Source organism: Drosophila biarmipes, unplaced genomic scaffold, assembly GCF_025231255.1.
Source record: "Drosophila biarmipes strain raj3 unplaced genomic scaffold, RU_DBia_V1.1 ptg000023l, whole genome shotgun sequence".
NCBI classification, from domain to species: domain Eukaryota; kingdom Metazoa; phylum Arthropoda; class Insecta; order Diptera; family Drosophilidae; genus Drosophila; species Drosophila biarmipes.
The window spans coordinates 496,985-522,872 of record NW_026114540.1 but is presented as its reverse complement, the minus strand read 5'-3'; the positions used below and the strand labels follow the sequence as shown (position 1 = coordinate 522,872).

The 25,888-nt window shown below is 38.6% G+C and overlaps 2 protein-coding genes and 2 pseudogenes across 2 annotated transcripts; 2 read left to right on the top strand and 2 right to left on the bottom strand.

Annotated features, from left to right (window-relative positions):
• The first annotated feature begins 568 nt into the window (after positions 1 to 568).
• Positions 569 to 1,646, top strand: LOC127010486 (vacuolar protein sorting-associated protein 41 homolog; annotated as a pseudogene).
• A 7,283-nt stretch (positions 1,647 to 8,929) lies between these two features.
• Positions 8,930 to 9,691, bottom strand: LOC127012156 (uncharacterized). Its single transcript, XM_050890373.1, has one exon. The coding sequence runs from the start codon at positions 9,689 to 9,691 to the stop codon at positions 8,930 to 8,932; it is 762 nt and encodes a 253-aa protein (XP_050746330.1).
• A 133-nt stretch (positions 9,692 to 9,824) lies between these two features.
• Positions 9,825 to 10,934, bottom strand: LOC127012155 (uncharacterized). The gene has a single exon (XM_050890372.1). It carries the CDS (start codon positions 10,932 to 10,934, stop codon positions 9,825 to 9,827), a length of 1,110 nt encoding a protein of 369 aa, XP_050746329.1.
• Positions 10,935 to 12,196: 1,262 nt separating this feature from the next.
• On the top strand, positions 12,197 to 23,285 carry LOC127012154 (vacuolar protein sorting-associated protein 41 homolog; annotated as a pseudogene).
• The last annotated feature ends 2,603 nt before the right edge of the window (positions 23,286 to 25,888 follow it).

The window sequence follows — 25,888 nt, the reverse complement described above, 5'->3', positions numbered from 1 at the left end:
AACACTACATACTAAAATAATAAAATAATAAAAAAATGGGTTGGTGGTTAGATCTTGAAACATTCTCAGAAGGCATAGCAATTTATCGAAAACAAAACATAATGTTGCTGAGACGTACACTATGTGTTGCTCGTGTTTCATTGCTTGAATTTGAATTTTTACAAAGTATGGCTAATAATGACATATGAACACCAAACAAAAATGTTCTGGCAAGTATAAATTTATGGCGGTTGGTTGACTTTTTCGTATAAATAACCATATATCATTCATCAGGATCTCTTTTCGAGTCAACCCCTCTGCCTTTCTGTCTATTCTTATGAACCGTGGAATATTGGACTCTAAAAAATCTAGCTACAAATTTTGGATTAAGCATATTAAGGATCTCCAGTTGTTTTTACCTTATTGGCACGTTTCCTCTAACTTATTAACTTTATTATTAATCAATAAGTGCTAAATACTAACAAAGTTAAATACGCTTTGACGTGTCGGGTTCGTTTCAGGCGTTAGGCGTTAGGCGTTCGTTAGGCGCAACTTTGATATATAGAAATACTTGACTTGACTTTAACTTTTTCCTTGTTTTCCACATTCTCTGCAGAAGGATCTACGGTGGGAAGTAAAGTTTGGGTCTTTCATATTATTTTTAGACCTTCTTGAGTATTTGCTGTAAGCTTGTATTTTATCGGAAAAGTTTTCCTTTTTATTTTCTTTAATTTAAACAGTAAATTCGAGGAGGCAATAGAACTGCTTGCTACTCATGGCGGTAGGGTTTCCGTTCACTCCATAACCAGGTAAGTTACAAACTTTAATGCTTGGACTTGTATAAGAAAATTACTACTATTGTCTAGACTTTACATTAGCCATTTATTGGTGCTCAAGCAATACGAGGACGCTGCAAAACTGTGCCTGCGAATGCTGGGGAAAAATAAAGTCTTTTGGGAAGAAGACATTTTTAAATTTTTAAATGTCAATTCCGTTAGTGCTTATCTGCCGACATCTGACGAATGCCAACTCGATCGGAACCTCACGTGTACGAGATGGATTTGTACGAATTTCTAAAGTTCGATGTAAGCGGATTCTTGTTAAGGAATGGCCATCTCACCTGTACGAATCGAATCCTTGGTTCTTCTATGTTAATATCAGCGATGATTTCGAAAGCGCCCTCCGAATGTATCTAAAGTTAGTATTTAAATCGCTTTCAAGAACGGACTGACAAAATATTTAAAGGTTACAGAACAAGGATGTCTTTCAATTAATACGCCGTTATGAACTTTACGATGCCATTCCAAAATTAATTATACCATTAGTTCAATTGGATCGTGAACGTGTCTTTGAAATACTTCTAGATAAGAAGAAGATAAAGCCAGCAGTCGTTGTCCATCAACTGGAGCACACTCCAAATTATTTACACTTACTTGACATGTTAGATATACATCCGTTATTCGGAGTAAAAGGGCTATTTGGAAAGAATGTAAAAAGCAAAATTAAGCGTTTCCGATCCAATTGGGCATTGGTAAGCACCTCAAGATTGTTTAAATTAAGTTCTCTGTACATTCTTTTAATTCTATTTTTAAATGAGATTTTCTTATTATACCAATATTTATCTCCATAAAAAGTATCAAATCAAATCCTTTATTAAAAAGTTGTGATCAAGTAAAGTGTTCATCGCTAGGTGAAGCCAGTTTACAGAATCGAAAACGGTTGCTTTGCTGCATGCATATTTGATCTCTATAACAATCCCTTTTGCTGGGTAGCGGGTATTTAATAGTCGAGGACTCGACTATGGCGTTCCCGCGCCTTTTTTTCAGTATTTGGACTCTTTATCAAATAGTTAATACCAATCGAAACCAACTTTTGCCATTTCTTATGCGTTCAAAGAAATACGTAATTCTGGAGGCCTTGACTATATGCAAAGAAGAAGGCTATTATCCAGAGATGGATTTATGGCATCAGCTTATCAGTGAGACTACCGAACAACCCGAAATTGTAGCCAAAGTCTTAGACGGCATTGTGGGTAGAAGCATGATAAAGTATAAATAATATTATCAGATTAATAAAAAAGTCCTTATTACTTTAGACTATGTGAACCCCGCCGTGGTTATCAGCCAAATTAAATTGGGTCGGACAATTCCGAACCTGCGAAAATCGCTTATTAAAATGCTGTGGCACTACAATCTCCAAGAGCAAACATTATCTTTCGCCCATAAGATTCAACTGAAAGATATAGATTTGGAAGAATATGTTTAAAGTGACATCACACCAGTTTTCTCCTTGCTTGGTTACTAACCATTTGTTTTGTAATGTTGTCAGCGTTCTGTGCTTAGATCGCGTAATGTGTAGGAATTCCATAGCTCAATGTTTTGAGGATCGCTCAGAAACAGCTGCCGAAGCTCAACTAGCTCGTTTTTGGCTCCCACGAAGTTCGTTGCGTTGTCTGACCAATTCGTTTGAAGTTTTCCCCTCAGGCTTATAAATTGTTTCAGGGCTGCTATGAACGATTGCGTTGAAAGGTCTTCGACAACTTCCAAGTGTGTAGCTTTGCTGACGAAGCAAACGAATATGGCTATGTAGCACTTCGTAGGGGGCCTGTTTCTGACCTCTGACTTCGAATAAAAGGGGCCACAAAAGTCCACTCCAGAGATGACGAATGGGTGATTCAGCTGCACTCGGATCTCCGGAAGCGGCGTCATGATGTGTTCGACTAGCTTGGGCTTTAATCTTAAACATTGAATGCACTTGTTGATGACAGCAGAAACCGTTTTCGCTAACAAGCTCTGTGCTCCTGCATGCAGGAACTTGCGATGAAGATGATCAATGATAGCTGAGGTTATATGATGAGACTTGGGAAGAATCATAGGGTGCATGGCATCGAAATCCAGCTGCGAATTATGAAGGCGTCCTCGGCGACAGCTTCATCTTCAAGGTTAGTGCTTTGTTATCATCGGCGAAATGCTCGCTCTGAATCCCTTTAATAAGTAGATTAGTACCACCTTTGATTTCCTCGACTGTAAGCTCTCCTTTGGCGTACTCGATCCTTGCTGACTCTTTGAAGGAACCGATATATATATCCGAAGACTCTCTGCATTCTCCCAAACGAATTTCCAAACTTGCAACTGTGTGAGATGTCCATTTCCTGCGACAGCACCAATGTGCTGCGTCGATGCTCAGGAAGTTCCTTGACAGGGGGCGCGTCATCGGGCCATGTAGAAGAATCAGTGAATAAGAACTGTGGTCCTTCACTCCAAAGTTTTGATCCCACTAGCTCAATAGGGGTACATCCACGAGATAAGATACCCGCCGGATTCTGCCTTGACGGTACGTGCCTCCAAGTCATTAGTTCTCTCCTCTATCTGAGAAATCCTGTTCGAAACGAAAATGTTGAAATCCGATGGAGGTTGATGGATCCAGGCCAAAACCATTGTCGAATCTGACCAACAATGAAAGGTGCAAGATCGAGATGCAATTTGTGCCACTTTAGAGGCAAGCTCGGACAGTAAAAGAGCGGCAGATAACTCTAGCTTCGGAATCGTGAGGGTCTGCAAGGGTGCGACTCTTGACTTTGAGCAAAGTAGGTTCGACGAAACGATACCTTGGTTCTCTGATCGAAAATAAATGCAAGCTCCGTAAGCTGCCATGCTTGCATCGCAAAATCCATGTATTTCGTCCGATGAACTGTAGAACAAAGCGTGGAAGCTTCAAGCAAGCAACTGTGGCGATCTGCGACATGTGCTCCAACCAAGCGGAATGTAAAGATTGCAGCAGGGATTCATCCCAGTCGAGTTTATCCTTCCATAAGACCTGCATGAAAATTTTAAGCTTGGTTATGATTGGGGCTATTAATCACGTGTATGAGATGGATTTGTACGAATTTCTAAAGTTCGATGTAAGTGGATTTCTAAATCTTGTTAAGGAATGGCCATCTCACCTGTACGACGGCCTGGCTGTTATTAACGCCATACACGATAACTTTCGTAAGCAACACGCTGATTATTTGCTCGAATCCTTGGTTCTTCTATATTCATATTAGGGTGATTTCGAAAGCGCCCTTCGAATGTATCTAAAGTTAGTATTTAAATCGCTTTTAAGAACGGACTGACAAAATATTTATAGGTTACAGAACAAGGATGTCTTTCAATTAATACGCCGTTATGAACTTTACGATGCCATTCCAAAATTAATTATACCATTAGTTCAATTGGATCGTGAACGTGCCTTTGAAATACTTCTAGATAAGAACAAGATAAAGCCAGAAGTCTTTGTCCATCAACTGGAGCACACTCCAGAGTATTTACACTTACGTGACATGTTAGATATACATCCGTTATTCGGAGTAAAAGGGCTATTTGGAAAGAATGTAAAAAGCAAAATGAAGCGTTTCCGATCCAATTGGGCATTGGTAAGCACCTCAAGATTGTTTAAATTAAGTTCTCTGTACATTCTTTTAATTCTATTTTTAAATGAGATTTTCTTATTATACCAATATTTATCTCCATAAAAAGTATTAAATCAAATCCTTTATTAAAAAGTTGTGATCAAGTAAAGTGTGAGGAGAGGATCGCTCAGAAACAGCTGCCGAAGCTCAACTAGCTCGTTTTTGGCTCCCACGAAGTTCGTTGCGTTGTCTGACCAAATCGTTTGAAGTTTTCCCCTCAGGCTTATAAATTGTTTCAGGGCTGCTATGAACGATTGCGTTGAAAGGTCTTCGACAACTTCCAAGTGTGTAGCTTTGCTGACGAAGCAAACGAATATGGCTATGTAGCACTTCGTAGGGGGCCTGTTTCTGACCTCTGACTTCGAATAAAAGGGGCCACAAAAGTCCACTCCAGAGATGACGAATGGGTGATTCGGCTGCACTCGGATCTCCGGAAGCGGCGTCATGATGTGTTCGACTAGCTTGGGCTTTAATCTTAAACATTGAATGCACTTGTTGATGACAGCAGAAACCGTTTTCGCTAACAAGCTCTGTGCTCCTGCATGCAGGAACTTGCGATGAAGATGATCAATGATAGCTGAGGTTATATGATGAGACTTGGGAAGAATCATAGGGTGCATGGCATCGAAATCCAGCTGCGAATTATGAAGGCGTCCTCGGCGACAGCTTCATCTTCAAGGTTAGTGCTTTGTTATCTTCGGCGAAATGCTCGCTCTGAATCCCTTTAATAAGTAGATTAGTACCACCTTTGATTTCCTCGACTGTAAGCTCTCCTTTATGCCGTACTCGATCCTTGCTGACTCTTTGAAAGAACCGATATATATATCCGAAGACTCTCTGCATTCTCCCAAACGAATTTCCAAACTTGCAACTGTGTGAGATGTCCATTTCCTGCGACAGCACCAATGTGCTGCGTCGATGCTCAGGAAGTTCCTTGACAGGGGGCGCGTCATCGGGCCATGTAGAAGAATCAGTGAATAAGAACTGTGGTCCTTCACTCCAAAGTTTTGATCCCACTAGCTCAATAGGGGTACATCCACGAGATAAGATACCCGCCGGATTCTGCCTTGACGGTACGTGCCTCCAAGTCATTAGTTCTCTCCTCTATCTGAGAAATCCTGTTCGAAACGAAAATGTTGAAATCCGATGGAGGTTGATGGATCCAGGCCAAAACCATTGTCGAATCTGACCAACAATGAAAGGTGCAAGATCGAGATGCAATTTGTGCCACTTTAGAGGCAAGCTCGGACAGTAAAAGAGCGGCAGATAACTCTAGCTTCGGAATCGTGAGGGTCTGCAAGGGTGCGACTCTTGACTTTGAGCAAAGTAGGTTCGACGAAACGATACCTTGGTTCTCTGATCGAAAATAAATGCAAGCTCCGTAAGCTGCCATGCTTGCATCGCAAAATCCATGTATTTCGTCCGATGAACTGTAGAACAAACGATGCTGTAGAACAAAGCGTGGAAGCTTCAAGCAAGCAACTGTGGCGATCTGCGACATGTGCTCCAACCAAGCGGAATGTAAAGATTGCAGCAGGGATTCATCCCAGTCGAGTTTATCCTTCCATAAGACCTGCATGAAAATTTTAAGCTTGGTTATGATTGGGGCTATTAATCACGTGTATGAGATGGATTTGTACGAATTTCTAAAGTTCGATGTAAGTGGATTTCTAAATCTTGTTAAGGAATGGCCATCTCACCTGTACGACGGCCTGGCTGTTATTAACGCCATACACGATAACTTTCGTAAGCAACACGCTGATCATTTGCTCGAATCCTTGGCTCTTCTATATTCATATCAGGGTGATTTCGAAAGCGCCCTTCGAATGTATCTAAAGTTAGTATTTAAATCGCTTTTAAGAACGGACTGACAAAATATTTATAGGTTACAGAACAAGGATGTCTTTCAATTAATACGCCGTTATGAACTTTACGATGCCATTCCAAAATTAATTATACCATTAGTTCAATTGGATCGTGAACGTGCCTTTGAAATACTTCTAGATAAGAACAAGATAAAGCCAGAAGTCTTTGTCCATCAACTGGAGCACACTCCAGAGTATTTACACTTACGTGACATGTTAGATATACATCCGTTATTCGGAGTAAAAGGGCTATTTGGAAAGAATGTAAAAAGCAAAATGAAGCGTTTCCGATCCAATTGGGCATTGGTAAGCACCTCAAGATTGTTTAAATTAAGTTCTCTGTACATTCTTTTAATTCTATTTTTAAATGAGATTTTCTTATTATACCAATATTTATCTCCATAAAAATTATTAAATCAAATTCTTTATTAAAAAGTTGTGATCAAGTAAAGTGTGAGGAGAGGATCGCTCAGAAACAGCTGCCGAAGCTCAACTAGCTCGTTTTTGGCTCCCACGAAGTTCGTTGCGTTGTCTGACCAAATCGTTTGAAGTTTTCCCCTCAGGCTTATAAATTGTTTCAGGGCTGCTATGAACGATTGCGTTGAAAGGTCTTCGACAACTTCCAAGTGTGTAGCTTTGCTGACGAAGCAAACGAATATGGCTATGTAGCACTTCGTAGGGGGCCTGTTTCTGACCTCTGACTTCGAATAAAAGGGGCCACAAAAGTCCACTCCAGAGATGACGAATGGGTGATTCGGCTGCACTCGGATCTCCGGAAGCGGCGTCATGATGTGTTCGACTAGCTTGGGCTTTAATCTTAAACATTGAATGCACTTGTTGATGACAGCAGAAACCGTTTTCGCTAACAAGCTCTGTGCTCCTGCATGCAGGAACTTGCGATGAAGATGATCAATGATAGCTGAGGTTATATGATGAGACTTGGGAAGAATCATAGGGTGCATGGCATCGAAATCCAGCTGCGAATTATGAAGGCGTCCTCGGCGACAGCTTCATCTTCAAGGTTAGTGCTTTGTTATCTTCGGCGAAATGCTCGCTCTGAATCCCTTTAATAAGTAGATTAGTACCACCTTTGATTTCCTCGACTGTAAGCTCTCCTTTATGCCGTACTCGATCCTTGCTGACTCTTTGAAAGAACCGATATATATATCCGAAGACTCTCTGCATTCTCCCAAACGAATTTCCAAACTTGCAACTGTGTGAGATGTCCATTTCCTGCGACAGCACCAATGTGCTGCGTCGATGCTCAGGAAGTTCCTTGACAGGGGGCGCGTCATCGGGCCATGTAGAAGAATCAGTGAATAAGAACTGTGGTCCTTCACTCCAAAGTTTTGATCCCACTAGCTCAATAGGGGTACATCCACGAGATAAGATACCCGCCGGATTCTGCCTTGACGGTACGTGCCTCCAAGTCATTAGTTCTCTCCTCTATCTGAGAAATCCTGTTCGAAACGAAAATGTTGAAATCCGATGGAGGTTGATGGATCCAGGCCAAAACCATTGTCGAATCTGACCAACAATGAAAGGTGCAAGATCGAGATGCAATTTGTGCCACTTTAGAGGCAAGCTCGGACAGTAAAAGAGCGGCAGATAACTCTAGCTTCGGAATCGTGAGGGTCTGCAAGGGTGCGACTCTTGACTTTGAGCAAAGTAGGTTCGACGAAACGATACCTTGGTTCTCTGATCGAAAATAAATGCAAGCTCCGTAAGCTGCCATGCTTGCATCGCAAAATCCATGTATTTCGTCCGATGAACTGTAGAACAAACGATGCTGTAGAACAAAGCGTGGAAGCTTCAAGCAAGCAACTGTGGCGATCTGCGACATGTGCTCCAACCAAGCGGAATGTAAAGATTGCAGCAGGGATTCATCCCAGTCGAGTTTATCCTTCCATAAGACCTGCATGAAAATTTTAAGCTTGGTTATGATTGGGGCTATTAATCACGTGTATGAGATGGATTTGTACGAATTTCTAAAGTTCGATGTAAGTGGATTTCTAAATCTTGTTAAGGAATGGCCATCTCACCTGTACGACGGCCTGGCTGTTATTAACGCCATACACGATAACTTTCGTAAGCAACACGCTGATCATTTGCTCGAATCCTTGGCTCTTCTATATTCATATCAGGGTGATTTCGAAAGCGCCCTTCGAATGTATCTAAAGTTAGTATTTAAATCGCTTTTAAGAACGGACTGACAAAATATTTATAGGTTACAGAACAAGGATGTCTTTCAATTAATACGCCGTTATGAACTTTACGATGCCATTCCAAAATTAATTATACCATTAGTTCAATTGGATCGTGAACGTGCCTTTGAAATACTTCTAGATAAGAACAAGATAAAGCCAGAAGTCTTTGTCCATCAACTGGAGCACACTCCAGAGTATTTACACTTACGTGACATGTTAGATATACATCCGTTATTCGGAGTAAAAGGGCTATTTGGAAAGAATGTAAAAAGCAAAATGAAGCGTTTCCGATCCAATTGGGCATTGGTAAGCACCTCAAGATTGTTTAAATTAAGTTCTCTGTACATTCTTTTAATTCTATTTTTAAATGAGATTTTCTTATTATACCAATATTTATCTCCATAAAAATTATTAAATCAAATTCTTTATTAAAAAGTTGTGATCAAGTAAAGTGTGAGGAGAGGATCGCTCAGAAACAGCTGCCGAAGCTCAACTAGCTCGTTTTTGGCTCCCACGAAGTTCGTTGCGTTGTCTGACCAAATCGTTTGAAGTTTTCCCCTCAGGCTTATAAATTGTTTCAGGGCTGCTATGAACGATTGCGTTGAAAGGTCTTCGACAACTTCCAAGTGTGTAGCTTTGCTGACGAAGCAAACGAATATGGCTATGTAGCACTTCGTAGGGGGCCTGTTTCTGACCTCTGACTTCGAATAAAAGGGGCCACAAAAGTCCACTCCAGAGATGACGAATGGGTGATTCGGCTGCACTCGGATCTCCGGAAGCGGCGTCATGATGTGTTCGACTAGCTTGGGCTTTAATCTTAAACATTGAATGCACTTGTTGATGACAGCAGAAACCGTTTTCGCTAACAAGCTCTGTGCTCCTGCATGCAGGAACTTGCGATGAAGATGATCAATGATAGCTGAGGTTATATGATGAGACTTGGGAAGAATCATAGGGTGCATGGCATCGAAATCCAGCTGCGAATTATGAAGGCGTCCGCCGACGCGCATTAGACCTCCTGCATCTATAAATGGGTTTAAGGATAGAAGTTTACTCCTCGGCGACAGCTTCATCTTCAAGGTTAGTGCTTTGTTATCTTCGGCGAAATGCTCGCTCTGAATCCCTTTAATAAGTAGATTAGTACCACCTTTGATTTGATTTCCAAACTTGCAACTGTGTGAGATGTCCATTTCGTGCGGCAGCACCAATGTGCTGCGTCGATGCTCAGGAAGTTCCTTGACAGGGGGCGCGTCATCGGGCCATGTAGAAGAATCAGTGAATAAGAACTGTGGTCCTTCACTCCAAAGTTTTGATCCCACTAGCTCAATAGGGGTACATCCACGAGATAAGATACCCGCCGGATTCTGCCTTGACGGTACGTGCCTCCAAGTCATTAGTTCGCTCCTCTATCTGAGAAATCCTGTTCGAAACGAAAATGTTAAAATCCGATGGAGGTTGATGGATCCAGGCCAAAACCATTGTCGAATCTGACCAACAATGAAAGGTGCAAGATCGAGATGCAATTTGTGCCACTTTAGAGGCAAGCTCGGACAGTAAAAGAGCGGCAGATAACTCTAGCTTCGGAATCGTGAGGGTCTGCAAGGGTGCGACTCTTGACTTTGAGCAAAGTAGGTTCGACGAAACGATACCTTGGTTCTCTGATCGAAAATAAATGCAAGCTCCGTAAGCTGCCATGCTTGCATCGCAAAATCCATGTATTTCGTCCGATGAACTGTAGAACAAACGATGCTGTAGAACAAAGCGTGGAAGCTTCAAGCAAGCAACTGTGGCGATCTGCGACATGTGCTCCAACCAAGCGGAATGTAAAGATTGCAGCAGGGATTCATCCCAGTCGAGTTTATCCTTCCATAAGACCTGCATGAAAATTTTAAGCTTGGTTATGATTGGGGCTATTAGTCTAAGGGGATCGAAAAACCTAGCGAAAGCCGACAGGATGTTGCGCTTAGTTGCGGATTTTTCTGTCCATTCTGTCCATAGCGTGTCCCAAGATAAACCTAACGCCTTTGTAACGTCGGTTTCTTCGTGGAACTTTAAAGTTTTCTCCCGATCCGAGTCATCCACTCCTAGCGCCGCAGGTTCGTTGGAACACCATTTGCGAATTGGAAAATGTCCTCTTTCCAAGAGCGCCTTGATTTGTTGACGAATTTCAACGCCCTTCTCAATGGTGTCTCCTCCTGCGATTGGATCATCCACGTAGAAGTTTGTGCGTATGATTTTAGCTGCTACTGGAAATTTCCCTTCTTCATCGTAGAATAGCTGCTGCATTGCACGAATTGTCGAAAAACCAGCAGGCTTCGTGCCATAGGTTACGGTGTCAAGCGAGTAAACTTGAACCTCGTCTTCTGGCCGTTCGCGCCATAAAGTACATTGCAGAAACTGGTGGGGATGCGTAACCCGAACGCAGCGATACATTTTGCAAATATCTCCACACAAAGCAACCTTGAAAAAACGAAAACGAAGAACGGTAGTGAAGGTTTTTGGTTGAATGGAAGGACCAGCGTACAACAAATCGTTCAACGAATATTCCGAAGAGGACTTCGCTGAGTCGTCAAAAACAACTCGCAGTTTTGTCGTTGTACTTTACAATTTTTTTGGGCCAGCGAAAACCGAAGACCGAAATTTAAGGGGAATGACGGAACCGAAAACAAAGGGCAACGACAAGTGCAAGGGGCGCGTAGAATTATTAAAACGATATTTAATAATTGCTTAACTTTAGCACACGTTCACGATCACGTTGAGGTCACCAATATTTAGAGGAGCCATTAATTTATGCCACCTTTTTTTTGCGAATGTTTAACGAGGGAGTATTATGCGGTGTCGGAACGGTGTTAAAAGAAAAGCCAAGAATGTGGTTCGACTTCAAATGCATTTATTGCTGTAGCGAGAGCGAACGAACTGCTTCGTACCAGCGATCAAAAGCGAATAAACATAAACAGCGCAGTCGCTTATCTCGCCCTATCTTGTTCTTCTGACTTACACATGCAAAATAAATAATTAGGAAGACCAAATGAAAAACAAAAAATGGTATTAAAATGATTTTAAATTGAGTTCTGCGGCTGCTCCTTGACAGCATGTATTTTAAGTTTTTCTGGGCCGGCGTTAATAACAATAGCATCGTCACCTATAACATTTAAAGGAGTGGACTAACCGATTGTGCTAATGTGCTCGACAGCGACAAATTGATACTTCAAATGTATCCACGTTACGGCCGATCGAGTTGCATATACCAAAAATTTAACAAATCGATTGGGCGTAACCGTAACTTTTATGAATTTTAAGAAATATTGCTAAACAAATACTCAAAAATTGCGTTGGTGCCAACAATACCAAGATTATTACTCGAACATGCTCAAAGATGTGGCTTCTTCAATTTAAAGCTAAAAATAAAAGAATTTCAACTGTAATGCACAATGCATTAATTTCTATCGATTCACCTAAAAGAACAAGGCACGCCCAATGTAACGCTCAGAAATCGCAGAACTGTTGCGCTCATGAAATTTGTGCTAGAAAAAGTTTTAACTGAAAAGTGGTGGATCTCGTTAATACCTAAAACAAGTTTACCACGCCCACATTATACCCACAAGGTCCCTGCATCTCTCGCCACGGTGTTCTGCGGCTGAGGTCGCTGGCGATTTCCCGCTCGTTGAATACCGAATTCCATCTGCTTAGGCCTAATGAGGGTCTGTGATATGGGCTGTCCCTCCTGGTCTCTGCTGGATGCTCCGTCGGTGTAGTGCCCTCTGTCCTCCGCGAGGTGTGCCGGTTGTCTTCTTCCGTTGGCCTTCGTGTGCTGGTCTGCTTAGTTGGTCATGTCTTCGTAGCTCTTGGTCACTAAAATATTTTATTAAAATTTTAGCCAAACTATTTTTTATGTCGGTCTCTACGCTATAAAGGTGCGAAAAAGGTTTTATTCAATCTACTAATCTTGGACTATTTATGTATTTATAATTAATTTAATTAATTAATTCATTTTATTTAAACTGCGAGCTTCTCCCATCAGAAAATTTAAACATACGTTCAAGCTTGTTTCTGGGGTATTTTTAAAAGCTTTCTTAAAAGCATACTACATGAAATTTATTGTGGCTCAAATGTTTGCTTTTGTGTGTGTGTGTTTTGGATTTTATTTTGAGAAAATAGCCCGTAACTTTCGGCGAAATCAATTTCGATGACTATTTCTCCTAACTTTATATTACCTTTCTTAGCATTAAAATAGTATTATATGAAAGTGAGCTTTAAGCTAAGGTAGAAGCGCCTTAAACTCATCGAACACGACCGAAAAAGGAGCTGTTGTCTCTTCTCACATAATATATTAGATCGTACCGTAGTATATAAGAATTGTTCAGCTATCAACGCACTCAAAATATTTGTACAAAATCGCACCATACAGTTCTACGTCTGTATAACTCGATCTCCCAAGCATCTCTTAGCAAACTGTCTCCATCGCTTGTTGTCAATCAGGTAACCCAACAGTACCTTAGTGCCTAACTTAATTAACCCTTACCCCAATGAATGATCTTACCCGCAACGAATGGTCTTACCCGCAACGGCCCTCGTCAAGATTTGAAGTCAGGCAGGAGACAAACTGTATGCCAGAATTTTCTGCATTTCCTGGTATTGTCCTTCCTTCCTCTTGGAATTCCTAGAGATATCCTCCAGTAGCTACAGAAAATTTCTTCTAGCTGGATTCCAATTCATGTATTCCTATCAGACTCCAACCTTATTATTGTTTATCATGGATTTATTAATTCTTTGTTCGTTGCTATGCCTGCGAGCAGGGGCGTAGCACAGCTGATATATCGCTAAAACTGTACCCCAACAACTCAGCAAGCAACGTTCATACTAAAGACCATACAAAACACTACATACTAAAATAATAAAATAATAAAAAAATGGGTTGGTGGTTAGATCTTGAAACATTGTCAGAAGGCAATTCATCGAAAAACAACATAATGTTGGTGAGGCGTACACTATGTGTTACTCGTTTTTCATTGCTTGAATTTGAATTTTTACAAAGTATGGCTAATAATGACATATGAACACCAAACAAAAATGTTCCGGCAAGTATAAATTTATGGCGGTTGGTTGGACTTTTTCGTATAAATAACCATAAATAATTCATCAGGATCACTTTTCGAGTCAATCCCTCCGCGTGTCTGTCTATTATGAACGCTAGAATATTGGACTCTAAAAAATCTAGCTACAAATTTTGGATTAAGCATATTAAGGATCTCCAGTTGTTTTTACCTTATTGGCACGATTCCTCCAACTTATTAACTTTATTATTAATCAATGAGTGCTAAATACTAACAAAGTAAAATACGCTTTGACGTGTCGGGTTCGTTTCATTCCGTTAGGCGCAACTTTGATATATAGAAATACTTGACTTGATTTTAACTTTTTTCTTGTTTTCCACATTCTCTGCAGAAGGATCTACGGTGGGAAGTAAAGTTGGGGTCTTTGTTGGTTGTTGTATGATAATTTAGTCGCTCCTTTTATTTTTTATTTCGGGTTTATTTTTATTTAGTTGAAGCAGCAATAGTGCCGCTCCAACGATCAAAGTGTCTCTGATCTTTTACCATATTCTTTAAGTGTAAGTAAGACTAAGTCTCGTAGCTGCCCTGCTCGCAGGCGGCGGCAGAGAGACGGCTATGTACCTATATACTTATGTATAAAGGAGTGTACTTACATACGTTGCTATGCGCTCGAGGGGTACCGGTAGCACTTTCGGTACAGTGGGTATTCAATATATGTGCATACTACATCTCCCTCCTTTTGAAAAATAACGTAATATAATGAAGTTATTTTTATAATAAAAATTTCTAATTAATACATCCATTTTTTTTATTTGTTTTTTTTTTGTATTATGTTATTAGAATCAAAGAAAATGAAATTATTGAAAGAATGTGTATTTATTTATCTATATATGTGTGTCTTTGTATATCCATACTAAGTGCAATTTATGAAATAAAGATTTTTAATCTATGCTTATGAACGGTTTGTTTCTTATTTTTATTTTTTGTTATTACTATGTTATCTCTATCTCCTATTTCCGTTACTATATACGGACCTGTATATTTACAATCTAATTTATGACCTGTCTCGTTTTTTAATAAATCTTTGTCACCTACTGATATATCTATACCCCTTACTTATGATCGTATAGTAGTTTATTTCTATTTTTATTTGCTTCTAACATAACTCTAGCTCTTTTATAGGCTACTTCTAATCTATACTTACTCTCCTTAGCATAGTCATCTATATTATATAGTGCTTCTACACTATCTATGCTACTAAAATGTTTTGGTAAATTACTTGTTTTACCGAATACTAGCTCATATGGACAATAAGTATGTGCCATAGAAGGGGTCGTGTTGAAACAGAAGACAAAATATGGAAGCCATACGTCCCAATCAGTTTTATCAACCGATATGTAAGATCGTATGTACTCATTGAAAGTTCTATGACTTCTTTCTATTGTTCCAACTGTATGGTGGTGGTGTGCTGTGGATGTAATATTTGCAATATTTAAATATTTGCACAAATCGTGTATAATTGAATTCTTATATTCTGTTCCCATGTCCGTAATGAACGCCTTCATTGGATCGTACCTCAGGATAAAAGATTCAAATATTGCTTTAGCGACAGTATTAGCATTTTTATCACATGTTAAAGTGCATACTCATTGCCATTTTCTGATTTTGACAGTGGATCAATAGTGTCCACTATCACTCTGTCGAAAGCAATTAATGGTGTGTCTGTAATTGTTAAAGGGGTGTTTGTTTGTATAGTTATTTTGGCTTTCTGGTATTTTTGACATTTTCTTACGTACTCAGTTATATCTTTAGACATGCTTTTCCAGTAATAGTGTCTTTTTACTTTGGTGAAAGTTTTTGATATGCCAGTATGACCTCCTTGAATTAGATCATCATGAAATATAGACAAAATTGTTTCTTTTTCTTTTAAATTTGTTACTTGGGTCACTCTTAATGTTTTCAAAATTTTATTGCCAATTAATTTGAAATTATCTATTGAAGTATGTTGAAAGATATTTTCCCACGGTGCCACTTTGAGTTGGCTGATTTTATGTATACCGGCTTGCAATTCAAGCCGTTGGAAAAATTAATCTAAGTCAATAACTCCATTAGTATATAAATCCCTAACATCATATCTTGCAGTAATTTTGTCTTCTGCCTTGTTTAAATAAACATAACGTATCTTTTATCTGCAAGGTCACTACTTTACGTACTTCATCATTTTTTATGACGTCGTAGACGTTGGGCTTAGAAGCTTTATTTATGTTTTCCATATATATATGGTCTGAAATCTTATATCGCCCAATGAATTGCAGTTAATTCCTGCTCAGTAGTACATTTGTTACTTTCAGCTTTTGTAAATGCTCTTGATGCATATGCAATGGGAAGTTGGAGACCATTATGGTTTTGATTCTTTAGTGAAATCTGGATATTGTAGCAAGGTAGGTTCCATAAGTTTTGTTTTTAAGTATTGAAATGCATTCTCACACTCATCCGTCCATTCAAAAGAACCATTCTTTTTACATAATCTTGTTATGTGCCGTGAATAGTCGGCGAAATTTTTTATAAAACGCGTCCGCGTCGTGCGGAACTGGGTAGTTCATAATCGTATTTCTTGTCATCTGGAAGTATTCCTTTATCAGTGCATTTATGACCTAGAAAAGTCACTTCATGCATAAAAAATGAACATTTTTCTGGATGTTACTTTAGGTTGTATATCCTGCATTTCTCAAAAATATCTGTTTAGTTCTTAAGCATATGGTTTTCGGAACAACCGATTAGTATTAAGTCATCCATATAAAGAAATGCTTGGGAAGGTTCTAGACCAGAGAACGCAATAGTCATTATTCTCTGAAACGAATTAGAAGCTATTTTTAATCCGAAGGGTAATCGCGTGAAACGATATGAGCCGTTGCTCGTTGAAAAAGACTTTATATCTCTGGAACCTTTTTTTAGTTCAATTTGATGGAATCCTGACATTAAGTCAAGACATGAAAAGTATTTTGCTCGACCTAGTTGATCTAAAATATCATCAATTCTAGGTGATGGGAATTTATCAGATAGTAATTTTTATTAATCTGGCGGTAGTCAGTAGTAATCGCCATTTCTTTACATTTGACCCGGGGGATGATTTCTTAGGGACAAGTAAATATGTGCTATTATATTGGGATACTGACGGTTCGACAATCCCGTCAGAGATTAATTTTTCTACTTGCTTTTGTATTTCGTTCACCTGACTATGTGGGCTTCGATAGTTCTTTATATAGACTGGCTCATGATCTTTTAATCTCAGTTTCTGTTTATAAAAATTATTTGTGGTTATTGATCCGGTTTCCAATCCGAATATATCGCTATACTGGGTGCATATATATCGCTATACGGTTTTTTTTCTATTGTCTGAATTTGTGTTGACTACATCGTAGTTCGAAAGTGATTCATATGTTAGGTTATCTGTACTGACTACTTGGTCGGCATTATTGTGTTTAATAGTCTTATGAAGGCATTATTGGATGTTGCTATGGTGTTTGCAACGTAAATACCATGCTGAATTTCCTGATTTGGAATTAATACACTGTCTTCTTTTGAATTAAGTTCAATTTTCCGAATAACTTCCGAATATCTTGCTGGCAGAAGTATTGAATTATTGCCAGAACTATGAGCTATTAATTATAAGCCAATTTTCAGATGGCTTGAAGTCTAATTGACAGTTGTATTTTTTAATAAAGTCGATGCCTGTTACTCCATCGCATGGAATTGGGAAATGTGAATTTAGGATACGAAAATCGTGTGGAGTTATGTATTTAGTTGTCCGTATCTCTATAGAAACTAAACCTTTGGGTTTGATTATTTCTTGACTTATGCCTTTTATGTCTATGACGTAATCAACTTGAATGTTTTGGAAGTTATCCGAAGTTTCTTTTAAAATGGAAACGTCTGCACCCGTGTCTATTAAAAAGATAAGTTCTTTTCCAGTAGCTACATTGAAAAATAAAACGAATATATTTTGGCTGAGATTAATGGTGTAAACTCTGACTTCTTTTATTGTTAAGTATTTAAAGGGCTTTGGGAGTTTTCCGATGTATTTTGGTTATTATTTTGGGTTATTCCCACATTGCTTTGGTTATTGCCATTGTGACCTCGGTTAGAGTTACCACCGCCTCCATAGTTTCCTCTATATTGGCCTCGTCCTCTATTGTTATTTCGGTTATTGTTGTTATAGTTATTGTGGTTGTAGTTATTGTGATTACCACGAAAATTACCTCTATAATTTTCACGTCCGCGATTTGGGCCGCGCTGTGGATAATTCTTAAAATATAGGACGGTGTTTGACTGTCCAGTTGCTTCAGTGCAACTATTGACAAATTTGGAAACCGCTTCGTTCATAGTACTAAATGTGCCAGCTTGCATGATAAGTTTTACCTTATCGATTGTGCAATTTTTAGTCATTGCTTTGACTGCAAGTTGCGTGGAATAACTTCTGGCTAGCTCTAAAGGTAAACCATTTGTTATATATGCACCTTCTAAGGCTTTCGTCATCTGTTCAATTTCTTGTGTATATTGGTTAGCAGTTTTATTGCGCTGCTGTAGGTTCACAGCTTCGCTGATAATACTTCTACAGTTTCGCCTTTGACGTTGCTTCTTAGTTTGGAAATCATTCAGTAATTGTTGTTTCATTACCGATTAGATTTCTGGCGACACCTTATAGCTTTGTTTTAACTATGGAGACAGCTAATTCTTCGTGCTCGCCTTTTATTGATTCTATTATTTCTAAAGCATCAATGAAACTTGTTAAATTCTCAGCCTTACCGTCAAAAACTGGTATAAGCTTGGATGCTGTATTAATAAAATCAAAGAGTTACTTGTTTTGTTTTCTATTACACTCGAAGATCTGAATCTGTTGAATTGTCCAGATCAGTCTATACCGCCGGAATAGTAAGATTATTCAAATCTTCATCTTCTATTTGAGGTTTACTTTGGGAAGCTCTTCTTCATTCGTTTCTGTTGATTCCGGGTCAGGTGCAGTGTCAACTGCTATTGGAGTGTTTAGAACGGTTGGTACCGATGTTTCTAAACTGAAATTTTGTTTAAAAAATATTAAATTAGATCGTAGTCGTATCAAAAGTTTCGATACCTGTGACCAATGATCTAGATTTAATCTTTCCCTGTGATCATGTATTAGCATTCGCGCTTCATTAAAGCACTCTACTAATATTTCAACATGCTTCCTAACCGTGTTCTTTTGGATAGGTCTATTCTGGGTTAGTGACTTGTATGATCTGTCAAAATTAGTTTTAATGTTTGATAATTCCCCGTACAATTTGTTCCATTCCATACCTTTAGTTTAGCCATACTTTGTAAGAAGGGTTACATGAAATATTTTTATATTTATTGTAATTTTATTTTCTTAGATTTTGGGTCTTGACATTTATGTGTAATCACTTTTGTTTGTTCTGTTTTTTTTTTGTTTTTTTTTTTTGGTTAGATTTTGTCCAGGTCATTTGCTTGACTCTGGAATCTTTTCTTCAAACATTTGTTGTGTAATTTATACAATTTTAGTAATACGCTTGCCAACATTATAATAACGATTATCATTAACAATATTGTGAATGTTCGAAGATCAATTTTTTCAGATTTAATTTTATTAACAAATTTGCCGTGGAATCTACAACTTTTGTATCTACCAAACCCATTTTGTATATTGTATCGATATTCCTTTTTCCAATTTCTATCTTATTTTCCTTTGTGTGTAATGTTTCTAGAAAGTAATAGTCAGAATCATATATTATATCTGTTTTACTTATGCTATTACTTCTCTTTAGAAATGAGTCATAAAAAAATTTAATTGGCTTTTATCCCTATTTTTTTTTTACAATTCTATTTTCCTGCCATACTTTTTAATTGGGCAAAAAAAAATTTGTTTCCAGCTTTGTTGGTTTCTCTTCCTTCCTTCTACGTCAGCTCGTCGTCGCCGGTTTGGCTACGCTGACGCTCCCTCGGGGGCGTATTCCCGCACTCTATTTGCTGCTGCTGCTGCCTTTTGGGTTCCGGCGTTACCGGTGCCGGTCCTCGCACAGGTGTAGTTGCAGTTGGGGCTGTCCAGTGGTCCAGGGCAATCCTTCGGGCACGTCTTTTGAAGTTTTGGTAATTGCTTCGGGGATGGGGGTTTTGTTGTTGTTAGTGTTTCATTAATTTTTCTTATTGGCACTGAGTGACTGGAGGCAATTTTCGGGCGTTTATTATTTATAAATTTTTCTTGCAGAAAATTAAGTTTTGTTTGTAGTTTTTGGGCCGTAGCCCACGCGGGAGGTTGAGTATTTACGCTGCTCGCAGGCGGCGGCAGAGAGACGGCTATGTACCTATATTCTTATATATAAAGGAGTGTATTTATATACTTTGCTATGCGATCTTAAGTGAAGGCGCGAGGGGTATGCATACGAGGTGTGTTCAAAAAGTAAGGTGACTTTTCAAATTTCGCGGGCAACATATTTTCGATTATCGATTTTTTTGTTATGTTATGTTGGTGCACTCTTCCCTAACATCTGTACCAAGTTTCAATTGAACCCCCTTTTATGTTTAGTTGTGAGAGGCGTAAAGGTAACAAGTTATTTTGCGTGCTCAGCGATTTTTTGCTATCGAAAAGTATGGATCGAAGGATTTGCATCAAATTTTGTGTAAAATGTTGACAGTGGCATACGGTGAAACTGTTCTGAGTAAAAAAATGTTGACAGTGGCATACGGTGAAACTGTTCTGAGTTACAAGTGGTACAAACTCTTCCAAGGTGGCCGGGAAGATGCCAATGACGAGCCTCGCTCTGGACGCCCAAGCACGTCAACAACTGATGAAAACGTTCAAGCAGTGAAGAAAATTGTTTGGGAAAATCGTCGAATCACTATCAGAGAAGTTGCTGAAGATGTCGGTATATCGCTTGGCTCGTGCCATGAAATTTTTTCAAACGTTTTGGGCATGAGTCGTGTGTCAGCGAAGTTTGTTCCAAAATTGCTGAATTTTGACCAAAAGAACCGTCGCATGAGCATCGCTCAAGAGCTGTTGGATGACGTCAACGACGACCCAGATTTACTCAAAAGGGTCATAACTGGTGACGAATCATGGGTATATGGTTATGATATCGAAACCAAAGCCCAATCGTCACAATGGAAGAGCCCAGGTGAGCCAAGACCGAAAAAAGCACGCCAAGTTCGATCAAATGTCAAAGTTTTGATCACTGTATTCTTCGATTATCATGGCGTGGTGCATCAGGAGCTCTTACCATATGGTCGTACGGTCAATAAACAGGATTATCTGGAAGTTATGCGCCGTTTGCGAGAAGCAAAACGAAAGAAACGTCCAGAATTGTGGAAAAACAATTCATGGCTTTTGCATCACGATAATGCCCCCTGCTTATCTGCACTCATCTTTGCTTGTAAGAGATTTTTTGGCCAAAAACAACACCAGAAGAATGACTCAGCCACCATATTCACCGGATTTGTCCTTATGTGACTTTTTCTTGTTCGCAAAACTAAAGAGACCTATGAAAGGTCGGAGATTCGCAACGATTGAAGAGATAAAGACTGCATCGCTGGAAGAGCTCAAGGCTATACCGAAAAGTCCTTATGGGAAGTGATTTGAGGATTGGAAAAACCGTTGGCATAAGTGTATTGTATCTGAGGGGGATTACTTTGAAGGGGACAACATTAATATTGATAAATAAATTAATACTTTTTCTTGAAAATGCAAAGTCACCTTACTTTTTGAACACACCTCGTATGCTGTCCGTTCGTTACAATTATGCCGACGGTAGCACTTTCTGTGTGCGGGCTAAGCCATAGCGATCGGTTCATATTTCGGCTACTTAGGGCTTATGACCGGGACTTTTAAATATGTAAACACTGCAACAAAGTGTTACAGTGCGCACCCTTTAAGTACTTTCGGTACTTTGGGTATTCAATATATGTGCATACTACATGGTACTTTCATAATATTTTTGGACTTTCTTGAATATTTGCTATAAACTTGTATATTATCGTCAAATCACTAAAACATCGAAGAGCTTTCCTTTTTATTTCCTTTAATTTAAACAGTAAATTCGAGGAGGCAATAGAACTGCTTGCCACGCATGGCGGTAGCGTTCTCGTTCACTCCATAACCAGGTAAGTAAAAAACTTTAATCCTTTGATTCGTTTAAATAAATTACTACTATTGTCTAGACTTTACATTAGCCATTTATTGGCGCTCAAGCAATATGAGGATGCTGCAAAACTGTGCCTGCGAATGCTGGGGAAAAATACAGTCCTTTGGGAAGAAGAAATTTTTAAAATGTCAGCAGTTACGCTCCGCTAGTGCTTATCTGCCGACATCCGACGAATGCCAACTCGATCCTCACGTGTACCAGATGGTTTTGTACGAATGTACAAATGTAAAGTTCGTAAGCGGATTTCTAAATCTTGTTAAGGAATGGCCATCTCACCTGTACGAATCGAATCCTTGGCTTTTCTATATTTATATCAGGGTGATTTCGAAAGCGCCCTCCGAATGTATTTAAAGTTAGTATTTAAGAACGCGCTTTTAAGAACGGACTGACAAAATATTTATAGGTTACAGAACAAGGATGTCTTTTCATTAGTTCAATTGGATCGTGAACGTGCCTTTGAAATACTTCTAGATAAGAACGAGATAAAGCCAGAAGTCTTTGTCCATCAACTGGAGCACACTCCAGAGTATTTATACTGGGTAAAAGACTTACGTGACATGTTAGATATACATCCGTTATTCGAAGTAAAAGGTCTATTTGGAAAGAATGTAACAAGTAAAATGAAGCGTTTCCGATCCAATTGGGCATTGGTAAGCACCTCAAGATTGTTTAAATTAAGTTCTATGTACATTCTTTTAATTCTATTTTTAAATGAGATTTTCTTATTTTACCAATATTTATCTCCATAAAAAGTATCAAATCGAATCCTTTATTAAAAAGTTGTGATTAAGTAAAGTGTTCATCGCTAGGTGAAGCCAGTTTACAGAATCGAAAACGGTTGCTTTGCTGCATGCATATTTGATCTCTATTACAATCCCTTTTGCTGGGTAGCGGGTATCTAATAATCGAGGACTCGACTATAGCGTTCCCTTGTCTTTTTATCAGTATTTGGACTCTTTGCAAAAAGTGGATACCAATCGAAAGCAACTTTTGCCATTTCTTATGCGTTCACAGGAATACGTAATTCTGGAGGCGTTGACCATATGCAAAGAAGAAAGCTATTATCCAGAGATGGATTTATGGCATCAGCTTATCAATGAGACTACCGAACAACCCGAAATTGTAGCCAAAGTCTTAGACGACATTGTGGGTAAGAAGCATGATAAAGTATATATAATATTATCAGTTTAATACAAACAAATCCTTATTACTTTAGACTATGTGAGACCCGCCGTGGTTGTTAGCCAAATTAAATTGGACCGCACAAATCCGAACCTGCGAAAATCGCTTATTAAAATGCTGTGGCACTACAATCCCCAAGAGCAAACATTATTTTTCGCCCATGAGATTCAACTGAACGACTGTTTTGATACAAGGTAGTTACACTGCATAGACGTGGTCAGCAAGTATTATGCGAAAAACTATGCCTTCTATGTCAACGCCCAGTAATAATGAAAAATACTGTTTATAATTGTATCATAGGATTTAAATGTGGCCACGTGTTCCATAAGTTTTGCCGACAAACGCTGCAAGGAGTGTAAACAGTGGGCCAACGATCTAGATTTGGAAGAATAAGTTTAAAGTGACATCACGCCAGTTTTCTCATTGTTTGGTTACTAACCATTTGTCTTCGTAATGTTCATAGCGTTCTGTGTTATGATCACGTCATTTGTAGGTACCATTACAGTTTTTTTTTGTATAAACCATACATAACACATGTGACTAGTTTAACTGAAAAATAATTTAAGATACTTTAATGGTTTTCGGGTGTGAAATATTCGGATGCAATGCGAATAACAAGAAATTCGAAAACCACAAAATTTAAGAAGCAGCTGGCGAAAATGCAGGCCCAGTTTACAATCCAATAACACTAATTCCCAGGTTTTCACAGTTTTACCTCGTTAAGAGGTATTTTTGTTTGATATCAGAAGCTTTTTTTTATATTTAGACAAATCATGTTAAAAAGCTGTACATTGTACACATTTTAAAATACCTTTCGAATAGTATGCAGATTTAGTAGTACTGGTGTGCAAAGGCTAGCTATTTATGGATCTTTTCTCGCCAACCTATTTAATTTTTTCAAAAGTGTTTTCTTATATTAAGGTGTTTAACATCATCTTAAATTTCCATGCATGCTCAGGCATTGTAGGATGCTTTGATGTGCTAATGCGGACATTTTTGTTAATTAATAACTTTGAAACGGCTATTTTAACAAGAATGCGTCGTATATCATTCATTAAAAAAGACTTAAAAAAATAAAAATCTTTGGAGCATAATTTTTAAACGGTGTTATTAAGATAAATTGTGCTTAAAAGGCGTACATAGTATTTCGAAATACCTTTCTAACGACGCATAGCACAGCGTGTAGCTTCAGTACTTCACATGTTACGGGTATACAAAATTTAGCTATTTAGCTGTTGTCTCGCCAAACAAGTTAGCTTTTGCAAACGTGGTAATGTTTCTTTTATAAAGCTTTTTAACATCGTCTAGAATTTTCAGAACTCTAAAATAATGTTTTGGTGTAAACTGACAAACTGACAAGCTTACAGACTGACAAGCAAAATAAAATTTTCGATTTGAGAGGATTCCCAAAATCTTGTTTTGCGTATTACTTTTGAACAGAGCATCCGATTTTAACAGATGAGGTGTCAAACGAAGAGTATTTTAATTGAAAAAAAAACTAGGTTAATAGCGGGTCCCAACAGATAAAATTTTCCATATTTTAACTTTCACCACTTTCTCTCCCACACCAGTAGATTTTTTTTAAAGTCTTGGTATGCAATTCCTGTAGTTTTTCGATACCTTTTGATTTATATATCACTCCAAGCAATCGGATATAGATTTTTAATTCTTCCTGTATATATAGTAGTCGCCTTCGCCATATACCCAAAATGTAACAAATCAAATGGGCGTAACCGTAACTTTTATAAATTTTAAGAAATATTGCTAAACAAATCCTCAAAAATTGCGTTGGTGCCAACAATAGCAAGATTATTACTCGAACAAGCTCAAAGCTGTGGCTTCTACAATTTAAAGCTAAAAAAAAGAATTTCAACTGTAATGCACAATGCATTAATTTCTATCGATTCACCTAAAAGAAAATGGCAGAAATCGCGCAGAACTGTTGCGCTCATGAAATTTGTGCTAGAAAAAGTTTTAACTGAAAAGTGGTGGATCTCGTAAATACCTAAAACAAGTTTACCACGCCCACATTATACCCACAAGGTCCCTGCATCTCTCGGCACGGTTCTCTGCGGCTGAGGTCGCTGGCGATTTCCCGCTCGTTGAATACCGAATTCCATCTGCTTAGGCCTAATGAGGGTCTGTGATATGGGTTGTCCCTCCTGGTCTCTGCTGGATGCTCCGTCGGTGTAGTGCCCTCTGTCCTCCGCGAGGTGTGCCGGTTGTCTTCTTCCGTTGGCGTTCGTGTGCTGGTCTGCTTAGTTGGTCAGTCTTCGTAGCTCTTGGTCACTAAAATATTTTATTAAAATTTTAGCCAAACCATTTTTTATGTCGGTCTCTACGCTATAAAGGTGCGAAAAAGGTTTTATTCAATCTATAAAGCTTTGGACTATTTATGTATTTATAATTAATTTAATTAATTCATTTTATTTAAACTGCGAGCTTCTCCCATCAGAAAATTTAAACATACGTTCAAGCTTGTTTCTGGGGTATTTTTAAAAGTTTTCTTAAAAGCATACTACATCAAATTTATTGTGGCTCAAATGTTTGCTTTTGTGTGTGTGTGTTTTGGATTTTATTTTGAGAAAATAGCCCGTAACTTTCGACGCAATCAATTTCGATGACTACTTCTCTTAACTTCATATTACCTTTCTTAGCATTAAAATAGTATTATATAAAAGTGGATTTTAAGCTAAGGTAGAAGCGCCTTAAACTCATCGAACACAACCGAAAAAAGGTGCTGTTGTCTCTTCTCACATTATATAATTGATCGTTCCCTAGTATATAAGAATCGTTCAGCTAGCAACGAACAGTTCTACGTCGGTATACCTCAATCTCCCAAGCATCTCTTAGCAAACTGTCTCCATCGCTTGTTGTCAATCAGGTAACCCAACAGTACCTTAGCGCCTAACTTAATCAACCCTTATCCCAATAAATGATCTTACCGGCATCGAATGGTCTT

What these genes read in the sequence shown, in the direction of transcription:
- LOC127012155 (XM_050890372.1), bottom strand. Translation starts at nt 10,934, where the DNA reads ATGTATCGCTGCGTTCGGGTTACGCATCCCCACCAGTTTCTGCAATGT.
- LOC127012156 (XM_050890373.1), bottom strand. Translation starts at nt 9,691, where the DNA reads ATGGACATCTCACACAGTTGCAAGTTTGGAAATCAAATCAAAGGTGGT.